We start from the raw sequence: 19,772 nt of genomic DNA, 5'->3' as shown, positions 1-19,772 counted from the left end.
AGAATACCAATTGAAAACGAGCACAGCAAGGGAAAATGGAATCGAGAACTGGAATGAAGAGAACAGATTCTTCAGTAGGATATTTTATCAACCAATGAGAATGAAGGATTGGAAAATAAAGAGCTTGAATTAAGGAGAGTGAAAATTAGAGCAGGAGAATTAAAATCAAAGTAAAGAAATCTTATAGGATGAAGTCTATGCCAACCATTATGCCCACACAGCTCATTCCAATTCCTGTGTTGGCCCATATTCCTCTAGACCCCACACCTCCATCTACCTATCCTAGTGCTTCCTAAATAATATTATTGTACCTGCCTTAAACACTTCTTCTGGCAGCTCATCCCACATACCCACATCCCACCTTCTGTGTGGGAATGTTGCCTTTCAGGTCCTTTCTCAACCTTTCCTCTCCCATCGTAAAACCTATGCTTCCTAGGTTTGGACTCGCCAACCCGAGAGACTGTCCACCTTATCTACACCTCTCATAACTTTAAACATTTTCATAAGGATATCCCTCATTCTCCCATGTTCCAAGGAGTAAAGACCTGGCCTGGTCAACCTCTCCCTCTAACTCAGAGTTGCCCTCTAGTCCTGGCCGCATCTTCATGAATATTTCTGCACTCTTTCCAGTTTAACTACTTGGTTATTTTAACAGTCTGGCTTCTCCCATGAAACCAGTGTCTAATCCAATTTACAATCTTATCTTGAATGCCAAGTGACTGAACCCTCTAGACCAACCTTGTTGCTGGACGTTGTCAAAGGCCTTGCTAAAGTCCATTTAGACCACATCCACTGCCTTGCGTTCATCAATTATTCTGGTAAATTCTTTGAAAAACTCTATAAGACTGGTTAGACATGACCTACCATGCACAAAGCCATGTTGACTATCCTTAATCAGTTCCTGTCTATCCAAATACTTCTAAATCCAGTCCTTTAGAATAACTTCCAACAACTTACCTACTACTGAGGTCATGATTTCCCAGCTCATCCTTCGAGCCTTTCTTAAACAACAGAAAAACATTAGCTATACTCCTAAACTCTGGCACCTCACCCATGATTTAGGACATTTTAAATATCTCTGTTAGGGCTCCTGCAATTTCTGCAGCAGATTCCCACGGGGTCTGAGAGAACACCTTGTCAGACTCTGGGGATTTATCCACCCTAATTTGCCCCAACACAGCAACACATCTTCCTCCGGAATGTGTAAATGGTCCATGACATAATCCTATCAACATGGCCATCCCTTTCTTATTCCTTACTTCCACCCATATAGCCTCAGTAGTTACAAAATATAACAGAAGTTATATAACCTGTTATTGAAAGGAACAGCCACAGGAATACTCTTGCACTGTCTGCTTATCCCCTTTTCCTCTCCTGATGGTCACCCAGTTAGCTGTGTCCTGCACCTTGAGTACAGTTATCTCTCTGCATCATCTGTTGATCAGCCTCCTAAATAATCCAAAATTTATCCAGCTCCAGCCCCAATTCCTTAAGACAGTCTGTACAAAACTACAGCTGGATGCATTTCTTGCAGGCATAGTTATCAGAGACACTGGAGGTCTCCTTGTCTTCACACATCCCACAAGAGGAGTATCCCCACTTCTCTAACTGTGCAATAAGAAAGAAAGAATGATAGATTAAATGAAATAAATCTACCTACAGCCGCTGCCTCTGCTTGCTGAATCTTCTATGTGCAAAAGCCTGAATTCCCCACTCTAACCCTGGCTCACTCATACAATAACTGCTCCCACAATGCTGCTCTGCTTAAACCTAACTTCTTTCTATTGGCTCTTGTCAGGTGCCTAATTATGTATAGTCCAAAATCCCCAGCTCACTTCTTTTGAGGTTTCTCTCTCAGTATGCAACCCCATGTCTGCAAGGAAACTGTTGTGTGCAGAACTTTAACCCTGGTCTTTCTTTAAATTATAGAATTTCATAATTGCAACTGAATCACAGGGATAAATTATAGAATTGTATATGCCTAACTGAATAATGATTATTACCACCAAAATGCTATCTACCTCCTTTCCACCACAAGAATCACTCCCTATGATTATGCTTCCTTTCTTATTGTGCTTGGTATATACTGATTAAAATTTATGAAAACTTAAGAATTCTCTATGCTTTTGACTTTTTAAACTGTTAAAGTTAATGCAGGCATTTATTTATTCATTCAGATATGGATATATTTGGAAAGGGTTACAGGCATTGCCCCCTCCTAATGATCCCCAAAAGCTTCTCTGAAGTTAGTTAAGAGTCATCTGAATTGGTGGCCTGGTGTTAAGTATCATCCAGAGTAAGCAATTCCTAACTTATCAGTCTATCAACTTCAGCAAAATTTACCTCCCATGCTGGTAGTGTGTTTGCAGAGGTGCTTGCAGTACTGAAATTGGAAATGGAATTGGTTTATTATTGTCACATGTACTGAGGTACAGTCAAAAGCTTGTCTTGCATACTGTTCATACAGATCAAATCTTTACACGGGGTATTGAGGCAGAACAAGGTAAAACGATGACAATGTAGACAAATACAGAGAAAGTACAGTGGAGGTAAACAATAAAGTGCACGATTATACTGAATTAGACTATAAGGTCAAGAGTCCATTTCATCATACTAGGGAACCATTTAACAGTCTTATTATCAAGCTGTCCTTGAGCCTGGTGGCACATGCTTTCAGGCTTTTGTATCTTCTGCCCAATGGCAGTGGGAAGGGGAGAGAAAGTCTGTGGCATGTGGGATCTTTGATTATGCTAGCTGCATTAATAAGATAGTGAGAAGTATAGACAATGGGAAACTGGTTTCCATGATCTACTGAGCTTCCTCCAAAACTTTCTGCAATTTTTTGCATTCATTGCAAAGAATTAGTATATCAAGCAATCACGCATCCAGATAAGATGCTTTCTATGGTGCATCAATAAAAATTGATTAGGGTTAAAGGGGACATGCCAATTTTTTGTACCCTCCTGATGATGTACGGGCATTGGTGAGCTTTTGTAGCCATGGCATCTACGTGGTTGGATCAGGACAGACTATTGATGATGTATACTCCCAGAAATCTCTTAACCATCTCAACCTCAGCACCTCTAATGTAGACAGGAGCATGTGCACCGCCTCACTTCCCGAAGTCAAAGACAGGCTTTTCTGATGTTAAGGGGATGGTTCTTGTCATAACATCATGTCACAAAGCTCTCTATCTCCTTCCTTTACTCCAAATTATTGTTATTTGTGATAAGGCCCACTATGGCAGTATCATCTACAAACTTGTCGATGGACTTAGACTACAGTCTGGCCATGGAGTCATGAGTGTGCAGAGTAGAGTAGAGTGCTGAAATTGCAACTTTGTGGAGCACTAGTGTTTAGAGTAACTGTGGTGGAAGTCTTTCTGCCTATCCTTCCTCACTGCAGTCTGTTGGTCATGAAGTCAAGGATCCAGTTGCAGAGGGGTACTCTAAGTACCAAGTGCAGAAATGGTAAATGCAATACTGAATTAGCAATGCTTTTACATGGCCAGTCTTAGAGTTTTCTTCATTGGAATTATTTATCGAATGCCTCCCATTAAACTTCGATGTTCTGTTGATAAAACTGTGCATGATGTATGAATATTCTGATTTTTACAGCTGGATAATGTCACTCCAGATGACGAGGATGCCTACAAATGCATTGCTTCCAACATTCATGCAGACTGCATATACGTTATATCTTTGACAGTGACTGAAAGTATGTATGAACTCAATGAGAGTGTATGATAACATTTATACAGTGTGAATTACTACTTAAACAGCCATTGTGGTGTTAACTATTAGACTTGTTTATTGAAGGTAGACATAATCTTGCAATTGTTTAAATTTTAGTAAATGTTGTCTTGATCTTTCAATATGAAGGCATGGACTCCTTCATTTGTGAAAGACATGCAAATAGAATTAAATTTTGCACAATCAGCAAACACTAACACCAGGTTCTCTTCCTGCAACATTTCTGATACAGACAAATTTAGTTACTTCATTATCATTGGGTCAAAATACTGCAATTTCCACAGTACCATCTCACTGACTTTCCACAGCATTTCTCATGGTCCCAGATTGCTACTCAACTGTCAGTTTGTTTCATCACTTGATACAACATAGACCTTTGTGGCAGAAGTCAGCAGTCGAATTCAATCCTGCTGGGATTCCCAAAATAATTGTGGGGAATTGTCTTTTGGATCCTGCAGCAGGTCATCTAACATAGGATCACCCCAAAAGGTTATCCCAGATAAATCTGAAGTTTTACACCTTGGTAGGGCTAATGCAAGGAGACAGTACACTGTCAAGGGCAAGATCCTTAGCAGTGTTGCTGAGCAGAGAGATCTTAGGATCCAAGTTCATAGCTCCTTGAAAGTGGATACACAGGTCGATAAGGTGGTTAAGAAGGCTCACGGAGTGCTTGCTTTTATTAGTCTAGGCTTTCAGTTTAAATGTCAGGAGGTTATGTTGCAACTTCATGAAACTCTGGTTAGGCGGCATCTGGAGTATTGTGTACAGTTTAGGTCGCCCCAGTGTAGGAAGAAGTTCAGGGCTCTGGAAGTGGTGCAGAAGAGGTTTACCAAAATCCTGCCGGGTTTAGAGGGTGTGTGCTATCATGAGAGGCTGGATAAACTTGAGTTGTTTTCTCTGGCATGCTGGAGGCTAAGGAAAGATCTTATAGAGGTTTACTAGATTATGAGAGCCATAGATAGTGTGAACAGAGAGTTCCCGGGTTGAAAAGTCAAATACCAGAGGGTATGCATTGAAGGTGAGAGGGGGTAGGTTCAAGGGAATGTGAGGGGTATGATCTTTTCTCAAAGAGTGATGGATGTCTGGAATGTACTACCTGATCCAGTGTTAGAGGCAAACAAATTACTGGCCTTTAAGAGATGTTTGGATAGGCACATGGATGTAAGGGAGATGGAGGGATTGGACATGGGGTAGGTAGGAGGGATTAGTGTTTGGGTGTTTTTGATTTGATTTTTGGCTGGATTGACACAACATTGTGGGCCCAATGGCCTGTTACTGTGCTGTACTGTTCTATGGTCCATCACAGGAAAAGCCCTCACCACGATTGAACACATCTACAATGAGCACAGCCACAAGAAAGCAGCATCTGTTATCATGGACCTCCATCTGTTAGACCATGCAGGCTTCTTGCTGCAGCCATCGGGAAGGAGGTACGGGAGCCTTAGGACCCACACCACCAGGTTCAGGAACAGTTATGATCCTTCAACCATCAGGTTCCTGAACCAGCATGGATAATGTCACTCACCACAACACTGAACTGACTCCACAATCCATGGACGCACTTTCAAGGACTCTACAACTCATGTCTGCAATATTATTTATTTACTTATTATTTGTTTCTATTTGTATTTTTATTTCTTTTGCATTGCGCCTTCTTTTGCATATTGGTTGTTTGTCTGTCTTTGTTTATGGTTTTTCATTGATTCTGCTGTATTTTGTTTTATCGATTGTGAATGCCTGCAGGATAGCATAAGGTAACATATACTGTACATACTTTGATAGGTAGATAGAGAGATAGATACTTTATTGTTCCCAAAGGAGATTACAATGTCACAGTAGCACTACAAGTGCATAGATGTAGAAATATTAGAAGAAAAGTAAGAAAGAATAAAAAAAAGTTGCCACAAACAGTCTAACAGGAGGGGTCATCACTTCCCTGGCTATTGGTTGACTCTTTATCGAGCCTAATGGCATATAGCGCTCTTTGGAGCAGTGCAGTTATCTTAGTCTATTACTAAAACTGCTCCTCTGTTCAGCCAAGGTGGCATGCAGAGGGTGAGAAACATTGTCCAGAATTGCCAGAATTTTCTGTAGGGTCCTTTGATATTAAAATTGACCTTGAACTTTAAACTTTGAATTGACTTTGACTCTATTGTAGGCTAACATTTAGGAGGCAAACACCAGCAGTTGTTTGAAGCATTTGTTACTTGTGTATATCAGTCCATGTCTAAGTGTTGTCTGCATCTTCCTTAATGCAAACATCCAGCAAAGACAAGGTTAATATTTTTAATCCTCTTTACTTTAATGGGCAGGCCCTCCAAAAACAAGCTACCCAAGCCAATTGTTGCTTCTTTGGGTGTATACTGTTGTTTGTGTGCACCTCACTGTTGTCTTCCCTCAGAAATCAGTAGTTTCCAGTATGTCAGTGATACAGCTTAACTCTTGTTTGCTTTTGACAGCCAGTGAATTCTTGTCCACAGACTCACTGGCTGCCATAGCTGTTTCAATTGAATGTCTATGAATGGCTATTTAAGCATTATTAAAGAACATTGGAAACTAAAATTAACAAAATTAACGCATTAGAAGCAAACACACATTAAAAACCAGACAAATAAAAATGAAATTTAGAACCACTCACCCATGTTTTGCTCGATCGTTAGCTTCTTCACTTTAATTTCAATATTCCTGTTGGGGTGGTGCCAGGCCTAAATCTGTCATTATCTCAGCAGCAGATCTTTAATTGTAAGTAGTGGGAGATCTGTATTGTCCTATCATACTCTGTGAGGAGCTCTCATGAACAGCACACGTATGTTGGGTTTGGCACTAAATGTAATACACCAGCCTGTGCTTAGAAATTCGGAGTTTCTGCCCATTTAAATGGAAGATTGGGGTTGATAGTTTTTAATTGTTTAATATCTAAATTGATAGGTTGTGAATTTTTGATGTTCACAAAAAAATCAACCATCTTAAGCACTCTTAAGATTAAAAATTAAATTAATCAAAATGTTTTTTTAAAAAATGCACACGCATTTAAAAAGAATTAAATAAGACTAAAATCAAGCAAATAAAAAAAAGTTATAGATTAGACTTGGTGCTAGTCCTGCAGGTTGTTGAAATAAATGGGAAAAAACAAACGGTTGGGTGTAAGTTTAAAAATTAGTGGTGCTGTCACAGCCAGAAGCTCTGAAGAAAAGCTTTGCAAGTTACAGGGAGATTTCAGAGAGGTGTGTCTCCACTGCTACAGTAGGCCTTGAATTCTTGAATGAGCCTCATTGCTCATTTATGCAAGGTACAGTAATGGAGCGCCAGTTACTCTGGGAATGTGGAGGCCCAATGTAATTGTTTGTCTGCGCCCAGATTGTCTAAGTATGTGAGGGATTATTCTGGACAGGTCAATTATTCTCTTTTGTGTGTTTTACAATCATGGCAACATTACCAACACTAAGAATTGCACCACTTGAAGGTCAGTTGCCATATGTTCATTGACTATGTTTCTATAGTGGGCGTTGTGTTGAACTTATCTAATTGCCTAGCTGTTGTAGTTACAGTACCTTGCAGAAATTGGATTGTTTTGCACAAAGTCAGCTACATCCATTCTCAGGGGATCTGACTCCAGCCATTGTTAGTGTTTTAAAATGAGCACCTTTCCTGAAATAACTTCAAAGTAGGGAGAGGGTTCTATAAACAGATTTGTTTGCTAGTTCATTATATAAAGTAACGTTTATATATTGAAGAACTTACTTTTCTATAACAATTCATGTTAATTGTGTCTTCACAATTATGTCTTCATTCAGTTCTGAAGATCTGAATTCAATTCCAGTACATTTTTGATGCTGATATGGTGTATTGAGAAACGACAACTAATCATGCCAATGAATTATTTAGAATGAATTAGTTCAAACTCATCTGGTCCCTCATGCAGATTGAATTTTTGTTTTTCAGATCAAGATAAACAAGTTAACTTCCGAACAATGTTGAAGAAAAGGTAAGAGCTTCAGCATATTTCTCAGAGAGGTTTTGGGAGGATCCACGTCAAGTAACCATGTGAGGTATAGTGAATATACAGCAAGAATGAAGTACATACAGAGAATATGTGTTACTTGGAGTGTTGGAAAGATAAACACTGGGAGTACAATAATGAAACAATATTTGAGTGCAAACAGCAAGGAAGTATGGTAAGTAGTGTGTATATAGACAGAGGATGCCCTGAGCAAATAAGGTTGATAGAAGGAATGTCTGATATTTAATTATGACCCAGATAAGAGAAAAATAACGTGCAATATGTTGAACAGTACTTATATATACTGGGGTAAATGTGAAAACTATGATGAATATCACTACTGAGGGTGTCATGTCTTGTGGGAACCAAATGAGTAACTACGTGCTGTACAGAGGATTTTTAACTTACAGAGGATGTACAAAGAGGGGTAACAATTAAAATCCTTGAAGGTATACATCAGTGAATTACAAGAATATTAATACTCTGAGAGACACCTAGATTGGGATACATGCATAAATAAAGCAAACGCTTTTACTAGATCTGATGATGTAAAGAAGATATGTAGTAAGGCCCATTCCTGGATATATTGAATAAATTTTCTGAAATCCTGAAAGAATGGTAGGTCTCACACACAATGAGAAAGTTTTGACAAAACTGTTGGGACTGACATACAATAGGCAAATTTCACTAATTTTGCATTGTGACTATCTGGAGAAGACAGATTTCAGAGTTGTATATGGATACATGCTTTGACAGTAAATGAACCCTTGAACTTTCGAACCTTTTTTTGAAAACATGGTTTTTGCAGACCCCTCTCCACTACCTCCTTGTTCCCATGCACCATTACAACTTTCCTCCCCACCTCCTGTCCCTTCCACCCTCAACAATACAAGCACCATGTGGACAAAACTCCATGAGTAATTGCAATAATAGATGATACTTTAAACTAGCGATGAATTTTATTTGCAGGTCAGCCCCAGCTCCCAAGGAAGAAAGGAAGGTCCCAGATGAAAAGGAAATGTGGGAGATCTTAATGAAAGCAGATAAGAAGGACTATGAGAAGATTTGCATGGAGTATGGATTCACTGACTTTAGGGGAATGCTGAAACGCTTAAAAGAAATGAAGAAAAAAGTAGAGACTGAGGTAGGGTGCAAATAAGTTTTGGAGAAGTTTAACATGCCATTTGGTAGAAGCAGTGATGTTGGTACTGAGGTTGAAGGAGAAAGATCAAATGTTGGCCAGTCCAATTGTTCAAGCAATCTAAAAGTTGAAATCCTGAGTTAAAATGAGCACATTAAAAAAAGCTGTGCCCTTAAAATAAAACAGTTAAAATGAAGGCAGTTTAGAGGTGAGAACTGAATGAATGTTTGCTACTATGGCTGCAACCTTTTACTTGTAGCTGAGAGTGCAAGATGAGTATTGAAAGAACAGACCTGTCATGTCTATGCTGATCTATACTGTATACTATTCCCATTTGCCAACAACTGGTCCAGACCCTCCTCTGTCTTGCCAATTCAACTGCTTTTCCAGGTGTTTATTAACACAGCCACATATGATATTCTAAAGATGCTGAAAATCTTGAGCCAACATACACCAAATGGAGGAACTCAGCGATTCAGATAGAATTTATCAAGGGAAATAGGCTGTCAACATTTTGGGTCAAGATCCTTCATCAGGACTGGAAAAGAAGGGGGCAGAAGCCTGAATAAGAAGGTGGGGAAGGGAAAAGTGTACAAGCTGGCAGGTGATAGGTGAGACTGGGTGAGGGGGGAAGATAGGTGGTATGATATGAGAAGCTGGGAGGTAATAGGTGGAAAAGGTAAAGGACTGAAGAAGAAGGAATTTGATAGGAGAGTCCAGTGGGTCATGAAATAAAGAGGAGGAGATGGGGTACCGGAGGGAGGTGATGAGCTGGTCATGAGAGCAGGGGAGGAGAAGTGAAGGGGTGAGAGAGCAACCAGAATAAAGGAAAACAAAAATGCTGTGTTGGAGGGAAGCAGAGGGGAGCAGTTACCACAAGTTGTAGAAATCAATGTTAATGGAAATTGGAGACTGTCCAGATGGAATATGAGGTGCTTCTCCTACAACCTGCTTTTAAGACAGTGCATTTCAGATTCCAACCAATCTCTAGGTGGAAAGATTCTTCCTCAGATCATTGTAAAAGCCTATGACTTCTGTTCTTAGACACATCTGCCATGGGTAGAAGTTGCTTTCTATGTACCCTGCTAATGCCACTCATAGTTTTGTACATCTCTGTCAGGTCCCTCTCACTCTCCTCTGCTCTGAGGAAAACATTCTCAGCTTATCCAGGCTGGCTTCATAACCAAGATATACCATCCCAAACAACTTGCTGGTAAATCACTTCTGTATTCTCTCCAGTACAATCATTTCATTCCTATGGTATGGTGACGCAATATTCTATCTACTTCCTATCTAATATTTTATAATGTACTTCCCTGCTCTTTTACTCTGTGCTCCGGCTAATGAAAGATAGCATTCAAAAACTCTCTTTGCCATCTATCCACCTGTGATGCCATCTTTAGAGATCTTTAGATATATGTCAAGTTTTTTCCTTCATCAATATTTTGTAGGGACCTACCATTCATAGTACATATACAACCCTTATTAAATACCTCAAAGTGCATCAACTCACACTTAAATTCCATCTGCCATCTTCCTGCCAACCTACTACCTGATCAACATCACACTAAAGTAGGAGTCCCAACATGGGTTCCATGGATCTCTTAGTTAATGATAGGGTCCAAAGCATAAAAAAAGTTGGGAACCCCTGCTCAAAGCTTAAGGTTACCCTACTATATATCAGCTACTTTGCTAATTTTCGTGTAACCTGTAATTTTACTAACCATACCCCCTAAATACACATTAAGGTTGTTAACATTTATAACCAACAGTAAGAGTCCCAGCACATTATTGGCTCCAGCATATCCAATTTCTCTTCCAGTGCTTTTTATCACCTCTAGAACTTGTGCATAAATCCAGAGTGACGGGATGAAAGTGACCACTCATTGGAAATTTCTCATGAGAATTACACCTTGATAATTTGGCACAAAATCAGTAATCTTATTCAGGGAAGTCAGAGCATGTTTCAAACTATAGGGAGGGAAATAATTATCTGAATTAACGCTGAAGGAGGATAAATTAATACTCCATGATACAAAAAGAATACTCCATAAACAATGTGGTAACTAAGCTTGGGCTGCAAAACGGTGCCCTAGCCTGAACTATGAAAATTAAGCCCTCAACGACAATATTCCTCATCTGAAAGCAACCATTTCTCATTACCGTTTTATGCTCTCTCTCTCTCTCTCTCTCTCTTCTGACAGATGGTAAAAGTTTTAAAGCCATTGGAAGATATGGAAGGAAAAGCTGAATCAACAGTTACATTTGAAACAATCATGGAATTGAAGGACCCTAACATTAAGATGCAATGGTTGAAGGTAAGGCAAGGTTCTTGGATATTGATTAGCATTGCAAAAATCTATTGAAAGCAAAAATCGGATATATAATGTCATCAAATTTCTCATTTTGGATCACTGCTGCTGCATGAGTCAGGTAATTGTTTGGTATTGAGCTATAAGGTAAATCCTTAAATATTAAGATAATCAGACCAGTTAAGGGAATTACCTACATCATAATCTCCAAGTGCATCTTAGGCAAGTCCAAAAACTCTTAATGCTTGTACATTTCATTTATGGTGGTAGTTTAGAGCTTAGTGGTAAATAAATAACTGTTCCTGGAAATGGCCAAATTTACCACATCTTCCACAGTATCTTCAATACAGAGCTAGCACACATAAGAATCTTCCATCTAGCCCATGATTTATGTACACATCCCTGTATTTATCATGTCTGGTTTACTGCATTAAAAGTAAGCCGTTATGTAATCAAAATATGGACTATTAAGGTGTATTTGTGAGTTTCTTGATGATAATTTATAACAATTATAATACTGGAATTATTTAAAGAAGAGATTTTGGTATTAAATTTTAAATGAGAGCTAACTGCAACATAGAAGAAACATGTAGCTGAACTATTCTATCTGTTTTTGTGTTAGCAATTCCATTTATCATTAACTTTGGTTTTGCCACTCATCCCCTGCAATTTAATAATTTGATGCCTCTCTTCAGTGAACACCAAGAAATTAAATTCATATTTTAGTATTGAGAGTGAAAAGCAGCAGATAATTTACCATTGAAAATATATTTTCCCACTGAGACCCCATGTGCAAGGATTACTGCAAAGTCATGAGTAGCTGGTTCTCCCTTCCATTAAAACCAATGTTCCCATTACTTAACTGCGCATAGAGTGAAATCAACATCAACTGGTACTGGAAGGGAATGAACAGCATGAAAGGTTGGGAATAGCATGGTGGAAGGAATTATGGGAAGAAAATTATTCAGTTATGGAGTGGAAAATAAAAGATTACCAGATAGAATTGAGGGGGCTGAATGAGAAAAAGATCACTTTGAGGTGTATGAGTATGGACAGAGTAGGCCCCCTCTGCTTTTAATTGTGTAGATCAATTATAACACGTTCAGTGGTTTATGGATCCCATTTATATTTGCATTTGCACAGTTTGTTGTCCATTAATCCTGTTTACAGTTACAGTTCTATAGATTTGCTAAGTATTCCCACAGACAGGGAATCTCAGGGTTGTATGTGGTGACATGTATGTAGTCTGATAATAAATTTGAACTTTGAACTTTTTATTTGACAAGCCTCAGACTGCTCTGATGAGGCTCGGAGAAATTAACTTGCAAAGAGATGTTTATAGGCCTGAGAGCCCAGTTCTTTTAATGTTGCTTCTGCTATCACTACCAATTGGAGTGGTGAAGTGTCCACATTAGTAGTTAGTGCCTCTGAAGCTGTATAGATTTGGATCAGATATAATGTCTGAATTTGGCCGAGAAAGACTTGTGATCTAGGATGAAGAGTACAGAGAGTCATTTAGGTATTGCAAAAGAGCAGATCATATTCCACTGTAAAACAGGCCCATTTTTCATCACATTGAAATCAGTCACTGTTGAATAGCTGATAACCACTCAAATCATTAATATAACCTTGCTCCTGTGACACTATTTGCTTTGCAAGTAGCTTGAAATTGTACAATTTCACAGAACCTTTCCTAATAATATTCAATTTTGCAGTTTTGTTAAAGCCTTATTACCAAATATACTGTGACAGTAAATATGATCTAATTACATAGAAACATAGAAAACCTACAGCACAATACAGGCCCTTCGGCCCACAAAGCTGTGCCAAACATGTCCTTACCTTAGAAATTACCTAGGGTTACCCATAGCCCTCTATTTTTCTGAGCTCCATGTACCTATTCAGGAGTCTCTTAAAAAACCCTATCGTATCTGCCTCCACCAATTGGATCTGAATCTTTGAATCTTTGAACCATTGTAGATAATTAGAAAACACAGCAGGTATATTGGCAAGGTCATTTTGAGTAAGAATATGCTTTATATAGTCCTGAGCCATGCATGGAAGAAGATATGGCTATAATCTTAGAATGTTTTTAATTAACTGAGTTTCAGCAGAAATTATAATTACTCATGCAGGAGAGAGAGAAGCTATCAATGTTCCTGCTTCTAATCACTTTCCAGTAGCTCGTCATTAAAAGTTCCAATACTCAGCAGACAAATCAATTGGGTGTTCTCTACATTTGTATGACTTACTGATTATTTATGGCCTTCTGAATGTGCTTTTTCTCTTCTGTGGATTTTAGTTTGGAATGCATACTGAATTATTTCACTTCTTCAGTTAATACAGACGTGATCTTGGAATAGTTAGTAACATAACAAAAAAGAGCAATCTCCTTTTTTTTGTTTCGCAGGATGGCAATCCACTAAAGACACAGTTCTCACTTGGAAAGTTTGAAATTAAACAAGTGGGAACAAAGTTTATGCTTTCTGTAAAAAACTTGAATCAGAAAGATTCTGGCCAGTACACCTTGCAAGTTGGAGACAAATATTTCACTGTAAACCTAAAAGTGAAAGGTATGCTATGCAAGTAAATAAGCAATTTATTCTGCATGAATGTCTGTAAAAATATGTGGGGTTTGCTTGATAAAAGCTCCAATTGCTACACCACCATCACATGGACTGCGATTAACAACTGCTTCCACAAGTAAGAGATGAGGAGCGGGTTATGTCCCTACAAATTTTCATGCTGTTCACCTTAGTTACTGTTTCAAAGAATTATCATATAGAGGAATAGTAGGCTACGACAACTTCCATTGGCCCTAATTCCCCATGTTGACGCCTGCTTTTAACCATATAACTAAATAACAATTACAGCACGGAAACAGGCCATCTCAGCCCTTCTAGTCCATGCCGAACACTTATTCTCACCTAGTCCCACCTACCTACACTAGCCCATAACCCTCCATTCCTTTCCTGTCCATATTCCTATCCAATTTTTTTTTAAATGACAAAATCCAACCTGCCTCTACCACTTCTACTGGATGCTCGTTCCACACAGCTACCACTCTCTGAGTAAAGAAGTATCGAGTAGTCTAGCCTCCAGTTACCTGGCTTTATTAACTTTTTTGCCTGTGTTCTCCAATGCTGGGTCAGTTTTGGCTTTGCTGTGTCTTTCAAATGATAAGAATATAGATGTGTCTTCCACTCCCTTTTGAAACTTTAAACTGCCATCAGACAGACGATGTGGATCTTTCAGGATTATTTTAAAGGGAAAACAGGGTAGTTCTATGTGTTCTCTAAACCAATAATTACCCACAAATTGTGAAAAGAGGTTTTCTGGCCATTATTTGAATACTTTTTTGTGGAAGTGTGCAGAAGTTTGCTGTTGTTACAAAAGTGACTATATTTCTATTTATTTGTATTTTTAGGATCAGGGCATTGCTAGAAAGGCAAGCACTTATTATGTACTTTAATTGTTATTGATAAGCAGGCAGTAATTCCTCCAATGGAGGAATTTCCATGGTACTGTTGCATTCCACAATTCAGATCCATTGATGACTAAGGACCAGCAATCGATCCAAGTCAAAATGATGCGTGGCTTGCAGCAGAAAGCGATAGGCATAGTGTTAAAATGCACTTTCAATCCTGTTGATGTATACCATTATCAAGAACTGAACTGCTCGTAGTTTTGTTGTCTTCCTTTACCATTGTTGTTTTAAAATTATTTCTCTTACAGATGAACCACTTCGGTTTGGAGTGAAGCTGAAACCTATAAAGGTGGTGGAGAGACAAACAGGGACCTTTGAATGCCGTCTCAGTAAGAGTGCGCCGAATGTGTGCTGGAAGTTCCGCGGTATTGAGGTGAAACGAGACGACAAACATGATATCATTGTGTCAGAGGATGGTCTGACACACACCCTGAAAATCAAAGATGTTCGGCCAAGTGACATTGGCGAATACAGCTTTTCTGCAGGAGACATAGTCTCTTCATCTGAACTCCAGATTGACCGTAAGTTTTAAAAGAGAACAGGTGGAGTTCCTAAGAGAGAAAGCCCTTGTTGCACATACTCCTCTGTCTCCTCCTGGTGGTTGTACTGAGAGTACGAGGGATGCAAAGCATGGTGCCCTTAACCTTACTGAAAATGATAAGATCTGCTATTATTTTGTAACTGGTTTAATTTGGATATATCTAGTTCTGTCATTGTTCATTGTCCAGATTTTGATGAGTAATGTACATTGTGCACACACACAGTTATCAGTTATTTAATTACCTGGTTTCGATCAGTAAAACATAACCCAAAGGTCAAGCCTGCAAACAACAATCATTAAAAAATCTGGCTTGGTTTCTCTTACCATTTTTTTCTTCCTGCAACGGTGAAATGCTCATGATTACAAATGGGCTTGAGAAAACAAGATCCTAGAAGAGGTTCCCCAGCATCAGTCCATGGAAGTACAAGGGCATGCATTTCACCTGAGAACTGTTAGGAACACAATCAATGTGAACAAGCCAGGCTGGAAGTATTGAGGAGATGCATTCGACTGGCCCTATGAATTCACACCTGATTACCTGAGACTATGTTTTAATTCTACTCCTTATGTATCAGCACATGTGCATTGTCAGCAGGTAAGTAATTTTTTTCTCAATGTCTTGGTGGAAAACAAGTGATAATAATACCGTGTTCACAAGAACTGATTTTGTGCTAATTAAGTTCAAGTTTAATTGCCATTCAGCCATACATAAATACCCAAGTTTATAGCCAAATGAAACTGAGTTGCTCTGGGGCCAAGCTGCAAAACACAGTACCAACAGTCATATACGCACAAGGCTCATATCACCCATGTAAGACAGCGGTAAACATGCAGTCAGACGAAAAAATATAACATGGCCCAAGTCAATGCGTTTATGGATGCTGTCAGCAAGAACAATCCCGTTACCCAGCTTGTCTTCCACCGAATGAACACTGGAGGGCAGCAAGGATGGCAACATGGATGCCGCCCCACACTGTCTCCTGCATGGCAGAAACAAGAGGCATCATGGCATGAGCTAGTCTGTGCTATAACTGAGGCCACACAGCTCCCCCGCCATTGGTCCCACCAATGGTCCAGTGAACTGAACTTGCGGAATTCCACATTACCAGTGTCCAGCAGGGTCTCGCGATCACAAGAAAAGCAACTAAGACAATCACTCTCTGTTAGACTGCACACTGCCTTGGCACACCGACATCAACGCCTTCCCATAGCAGGCAGCAACATGGTCTGTTCCTAGCCCAGCTCCTCGCCAACGAGCAGCTCGCCAACGGATGGGATAAGCCTGCAGTACTTGAATTCTTAATGCCCAGTAGGGGTCTGTAATCATAAAAGAGACATTTAAAAAAGACAACAACAACTTCGGATGACCCTGTAGAGGCCTCTGTGTCTGAATGTGCTGAGATCATACGGAGTTACTTAAGCACATCATTGTTGAAAGTTGTTCTGGAGTTGCTTGGTTCTGCAACTGTAGATGATGTTCTGCTGAGCAAGGAGCAGGCACATAGACTCATGTTTGCTAACTTTGCCAATGAAGCAGTGGTTGCTTTGAAGACATACCTGGTTTGGCCATGTAGAATATTGATAATGCAATTCACTAGCAGTTCTAAAGTTTTGCTTTCCTGTGTTCAGGGAGTAATATGTACAGTAAATATCAACTCAAAGACATTGTAATGATGAATTGCTGCTAGTCTGGAATAACTAATCTGCAGTTGGGTTAATAAGGACGAGCAAATACTGGAGGATAACTGAAGCTTTGTGGAGACCCAGTTATATGTAATGCAGAGGCAAGTTGACTGGGAGGTGTCAATCAGTATTAAAGTGAGATAAGACGGAGGTACACTTTTGAAGACTGCAGACCTTGGAAGTGGATTGTGTGATGTGCAGCAAATATAGATTGCTTTGTGATACCCAGCTTTTTCACAATATTTTAGACTGTTGTGATCAAAATTATACAAAGATATTAACTTCTGCCTGTGTTTAACATTGTGGAAGTACAAATGAGCATAATATTGAACCCCATTAAAGATGTCGTTGAATGTTCAGCTCATAAAGTTAGGTTCCTAAAGATATGGTCTTTCAGTGTAAGTTCATGCAAGAATGTCTCCAGAGAAACAGTCTGGCTTCTGGCTTGAAAAATTTGAGCGTTTATAATGATGGAATCAGTGTCATGTACTCATCAGCAGTGAAGTTCAAAAAATACATTTAGCTTTTCATAGATTACTAAAAAGGCTGGACCATGTTCTCAAGTCTGTTTTTAAATGATTAAGAAGCAATGCTGATCTCCAAGAGAGTTCTGTTGGTTATATGTGTCCAAGAGCTTCATAGTCTGCAGTTTTGAGGTTTGAGTGGAAGAAACATAAGCTCCAATGTGATTCCAGTCAGCACATGTTCAGCAAACGACAGGATAACATGACACAGGAGATTTTCATGAGTTATTGATGGACTACTACAAGGATAGTTAGATTGACAATGAAACGGTTGGATTTTTCTTCATTGGCTTGAAAGAGTGACTTCTAAATTCTTGCCACTGTGAGAAAGTCAAGTGCACTGATGTTTGTGCTCTGCTGGGCCTTTCAGCTTCATCGTTTAAAGAAGTATCAGTGTGCCAATGTGTTTGCACAGGCAAAAGTGAAAACTGTTGAAAGCAGCCTTCTGGTATTTTTCAAAAGTCTGTTTCCTTAATTTCCAATTATCTTAAAATGATCATTACTTTGCTATTTTGTCCCTCTTACAGAAAGTGAAACCTTGATAAGATAAGAAAGAACATGGTTATAGTTCCATTTAAAGTCAAAGAATTGGATATTTCTGTAGATATTGTGCTTTTGTAGCATGGTCTTCTGAACATACACAATCTCAGTGTAGCACATACATCACGTCTTAAGGTAAATAAGTAAAGGTGCTGTCTACAGAATTTAGAAAATGCACTGCTAACATGGTCCTGGCCCAAACAATTCCAGGACCAAGTGTAATCAAGGTGGCTTAAGGGACTTCAGGTTATGATGCATAACCTGGAAGTATGTGCAAAGATAGCTGACAAACTCTGTCTAGCTAGCTGTTCTTGCTGCTCCTTTTCTTCCATCTTTTTGTAAACCTTCAAGCAAAGGATAACTTTCATTATAGACTCGTTATGGAATAAGCATCAGTCAATGACTTGGTGGTCCTTCCAGCTAGTGGTGATATGTACTATTACAGGCTCCAAGAACTTGACGGCATTGTCTGGTAGGCTTAGGGTGGCCTCTTGACATGAATTCAGTAGCAATACCAGAATCTAGGGCAAGAGGAAGGAGCCAGCGAAGAAATAATTTCTCATGAGCCCCCTAATGGACAGTACTCTAAATGGAATGAAACTATGTTAGATCAGCTGGGCTACCTGAGAAGAAAGGAGCCACGTCAGAATATAGAATGACTAATTTTAAGATCAGAAATTTATAGATTTGTACATATAACCAATTTTCAAACTCCAAATTTTTTTTATATCATATGGGGATGTTCACTTTGTGTTGGCTTTTCAATATTGAGGTTTATTTGCTTCCTATCCTAGTCTGTAGATTTTAACGTGGCTGCTGAAGATAACGTGTGATCCAAAGAACATTGTCACAAATAGGGGTAGGAATTGCTCGGCAGGATATGTAAAGGCGTTGTTTGGGAAGTGATCTGCAGCTTCCATGATTTACCTGTGGATGAATGGACTCATCACCCAAAGCCATGCTGCATGTTTCTCTACTTTAAGCAGTAATGGGATATTGATTTCCAGAAATCATTGGGGATATCAGGCTTCTTCATTAGTTTTGAGAACACCCTTGTAGCATTTTCTGTAGCCAACAGGTAACGTCTAGCTGTGGTGAGACTGAATATACTGTGAATGATACTTGTTTTTCTCCCCATTCCCCCTCTAGGGCTTCCCATCCAGTTCCCAAGTGCTTTAAAAAATGTATGTGTGAAGGAGAAAGGTAAAGCCCGTCTGGAGTGCGAACTGAGCTGTAAGAATGTTCGAATCAAGTGGTTAAAGAATGGTAAAGAAATTCCTAGGTCCCCAAAGTACAACACAATACATGAAGGGAGACGGGTCGAATTGATTATTGATGACGCTGAGCTGGATGATGGTGGAGAATACACCGTTGTTGCCACACAAAGCGATGATGAGCGAGAGTACACCTGCTCATCTACATTGAACGTTGTTGGTAAGCACATAACTCAGGAAAGATCATTCCTTTTGCAATAAAAACAAAATTCACCAACCCACATTTTCATCTTAATTGTGCTCCCTATGAATAAATTATGCTTCTAAATTGATATAGAACTGCTTCCAATTGTAAATCGCCTTTCACTTTGCCATGCCTTTGTGGTAATTCATTTTTGCAGCTCATTTATTCTTTGGGTAAAGAAATTACATTTAATTGTTTTTATCTTTCTAATTTTCTCATTTTTACACCAACCTTCAATATTTGAAATTTTCTTTGGCATGAACAATTTGGAACGGCAATCCCTTTAAAACTGAGCCTATGAATTGGTCGTAGAGCCATTCAGAAATACAGCACA

The 19,772-nt window shown here is 39.2% G+C and overlaps 1 protein-coding gene across 1 annotated transcript in view; it reads left to right on the top strand.

The window, feature by feature from the left end:
- LOC140729476 (immunoglobulin superfamily member 22-like) overlaps positions 1-19,772 on the top strand; it is a 70,736-nt gene that overhangs the window by 12,728 nt on the left and 38,236 nt on the right. The window contains exons 5-11 of the mRNA XM_073049255.1: positions 3,618-3,717; positions 7,695-7,737; positions 8,722-8,896; positions 11,098-11,211; positions 13,616-13,778; positions 14,941-15,213; positions 19,130-19,414. Of these exons, the coding sequence (XP_072905356.1) occupies positions 3,618-3,717; positions 7,695-7,737; positions 8,722-8,896; positions 11,098-11,211; positions 13,616-13,778; positions 14,941-15,213; positions 19,130-19,414 (1,153 nt within the window). The remainder of the gene's footprint in view (positions 1-3,617; positions 3,718-7,694; positions 7,738-8,721; positions 8,897-11,097; positions 11,212-13,615; positions 13,779-14,940; positions 15,214-19,129; positions 19,415-19,772) is intronic.

The sequence above is a fragment of the Hemitrygon akajei genome, chromosome 6 (genome assembly GCF_048418815.1).
Source record: "Hemitrygon akajei chromosome 6, sHemAka1.3, whole genome shotgun sequence".
NCBI lineage: Eukaryota > Metazoa > Chordata > Chondrichthyes > Myliobatiformes > Dasyatidae > Hemitrygon > Hemitrygon akajei.
Note: the sequence above shows the minus strand (reverse complement) of the source record. Positions and strands in the feature narration are given on the sequence as shown.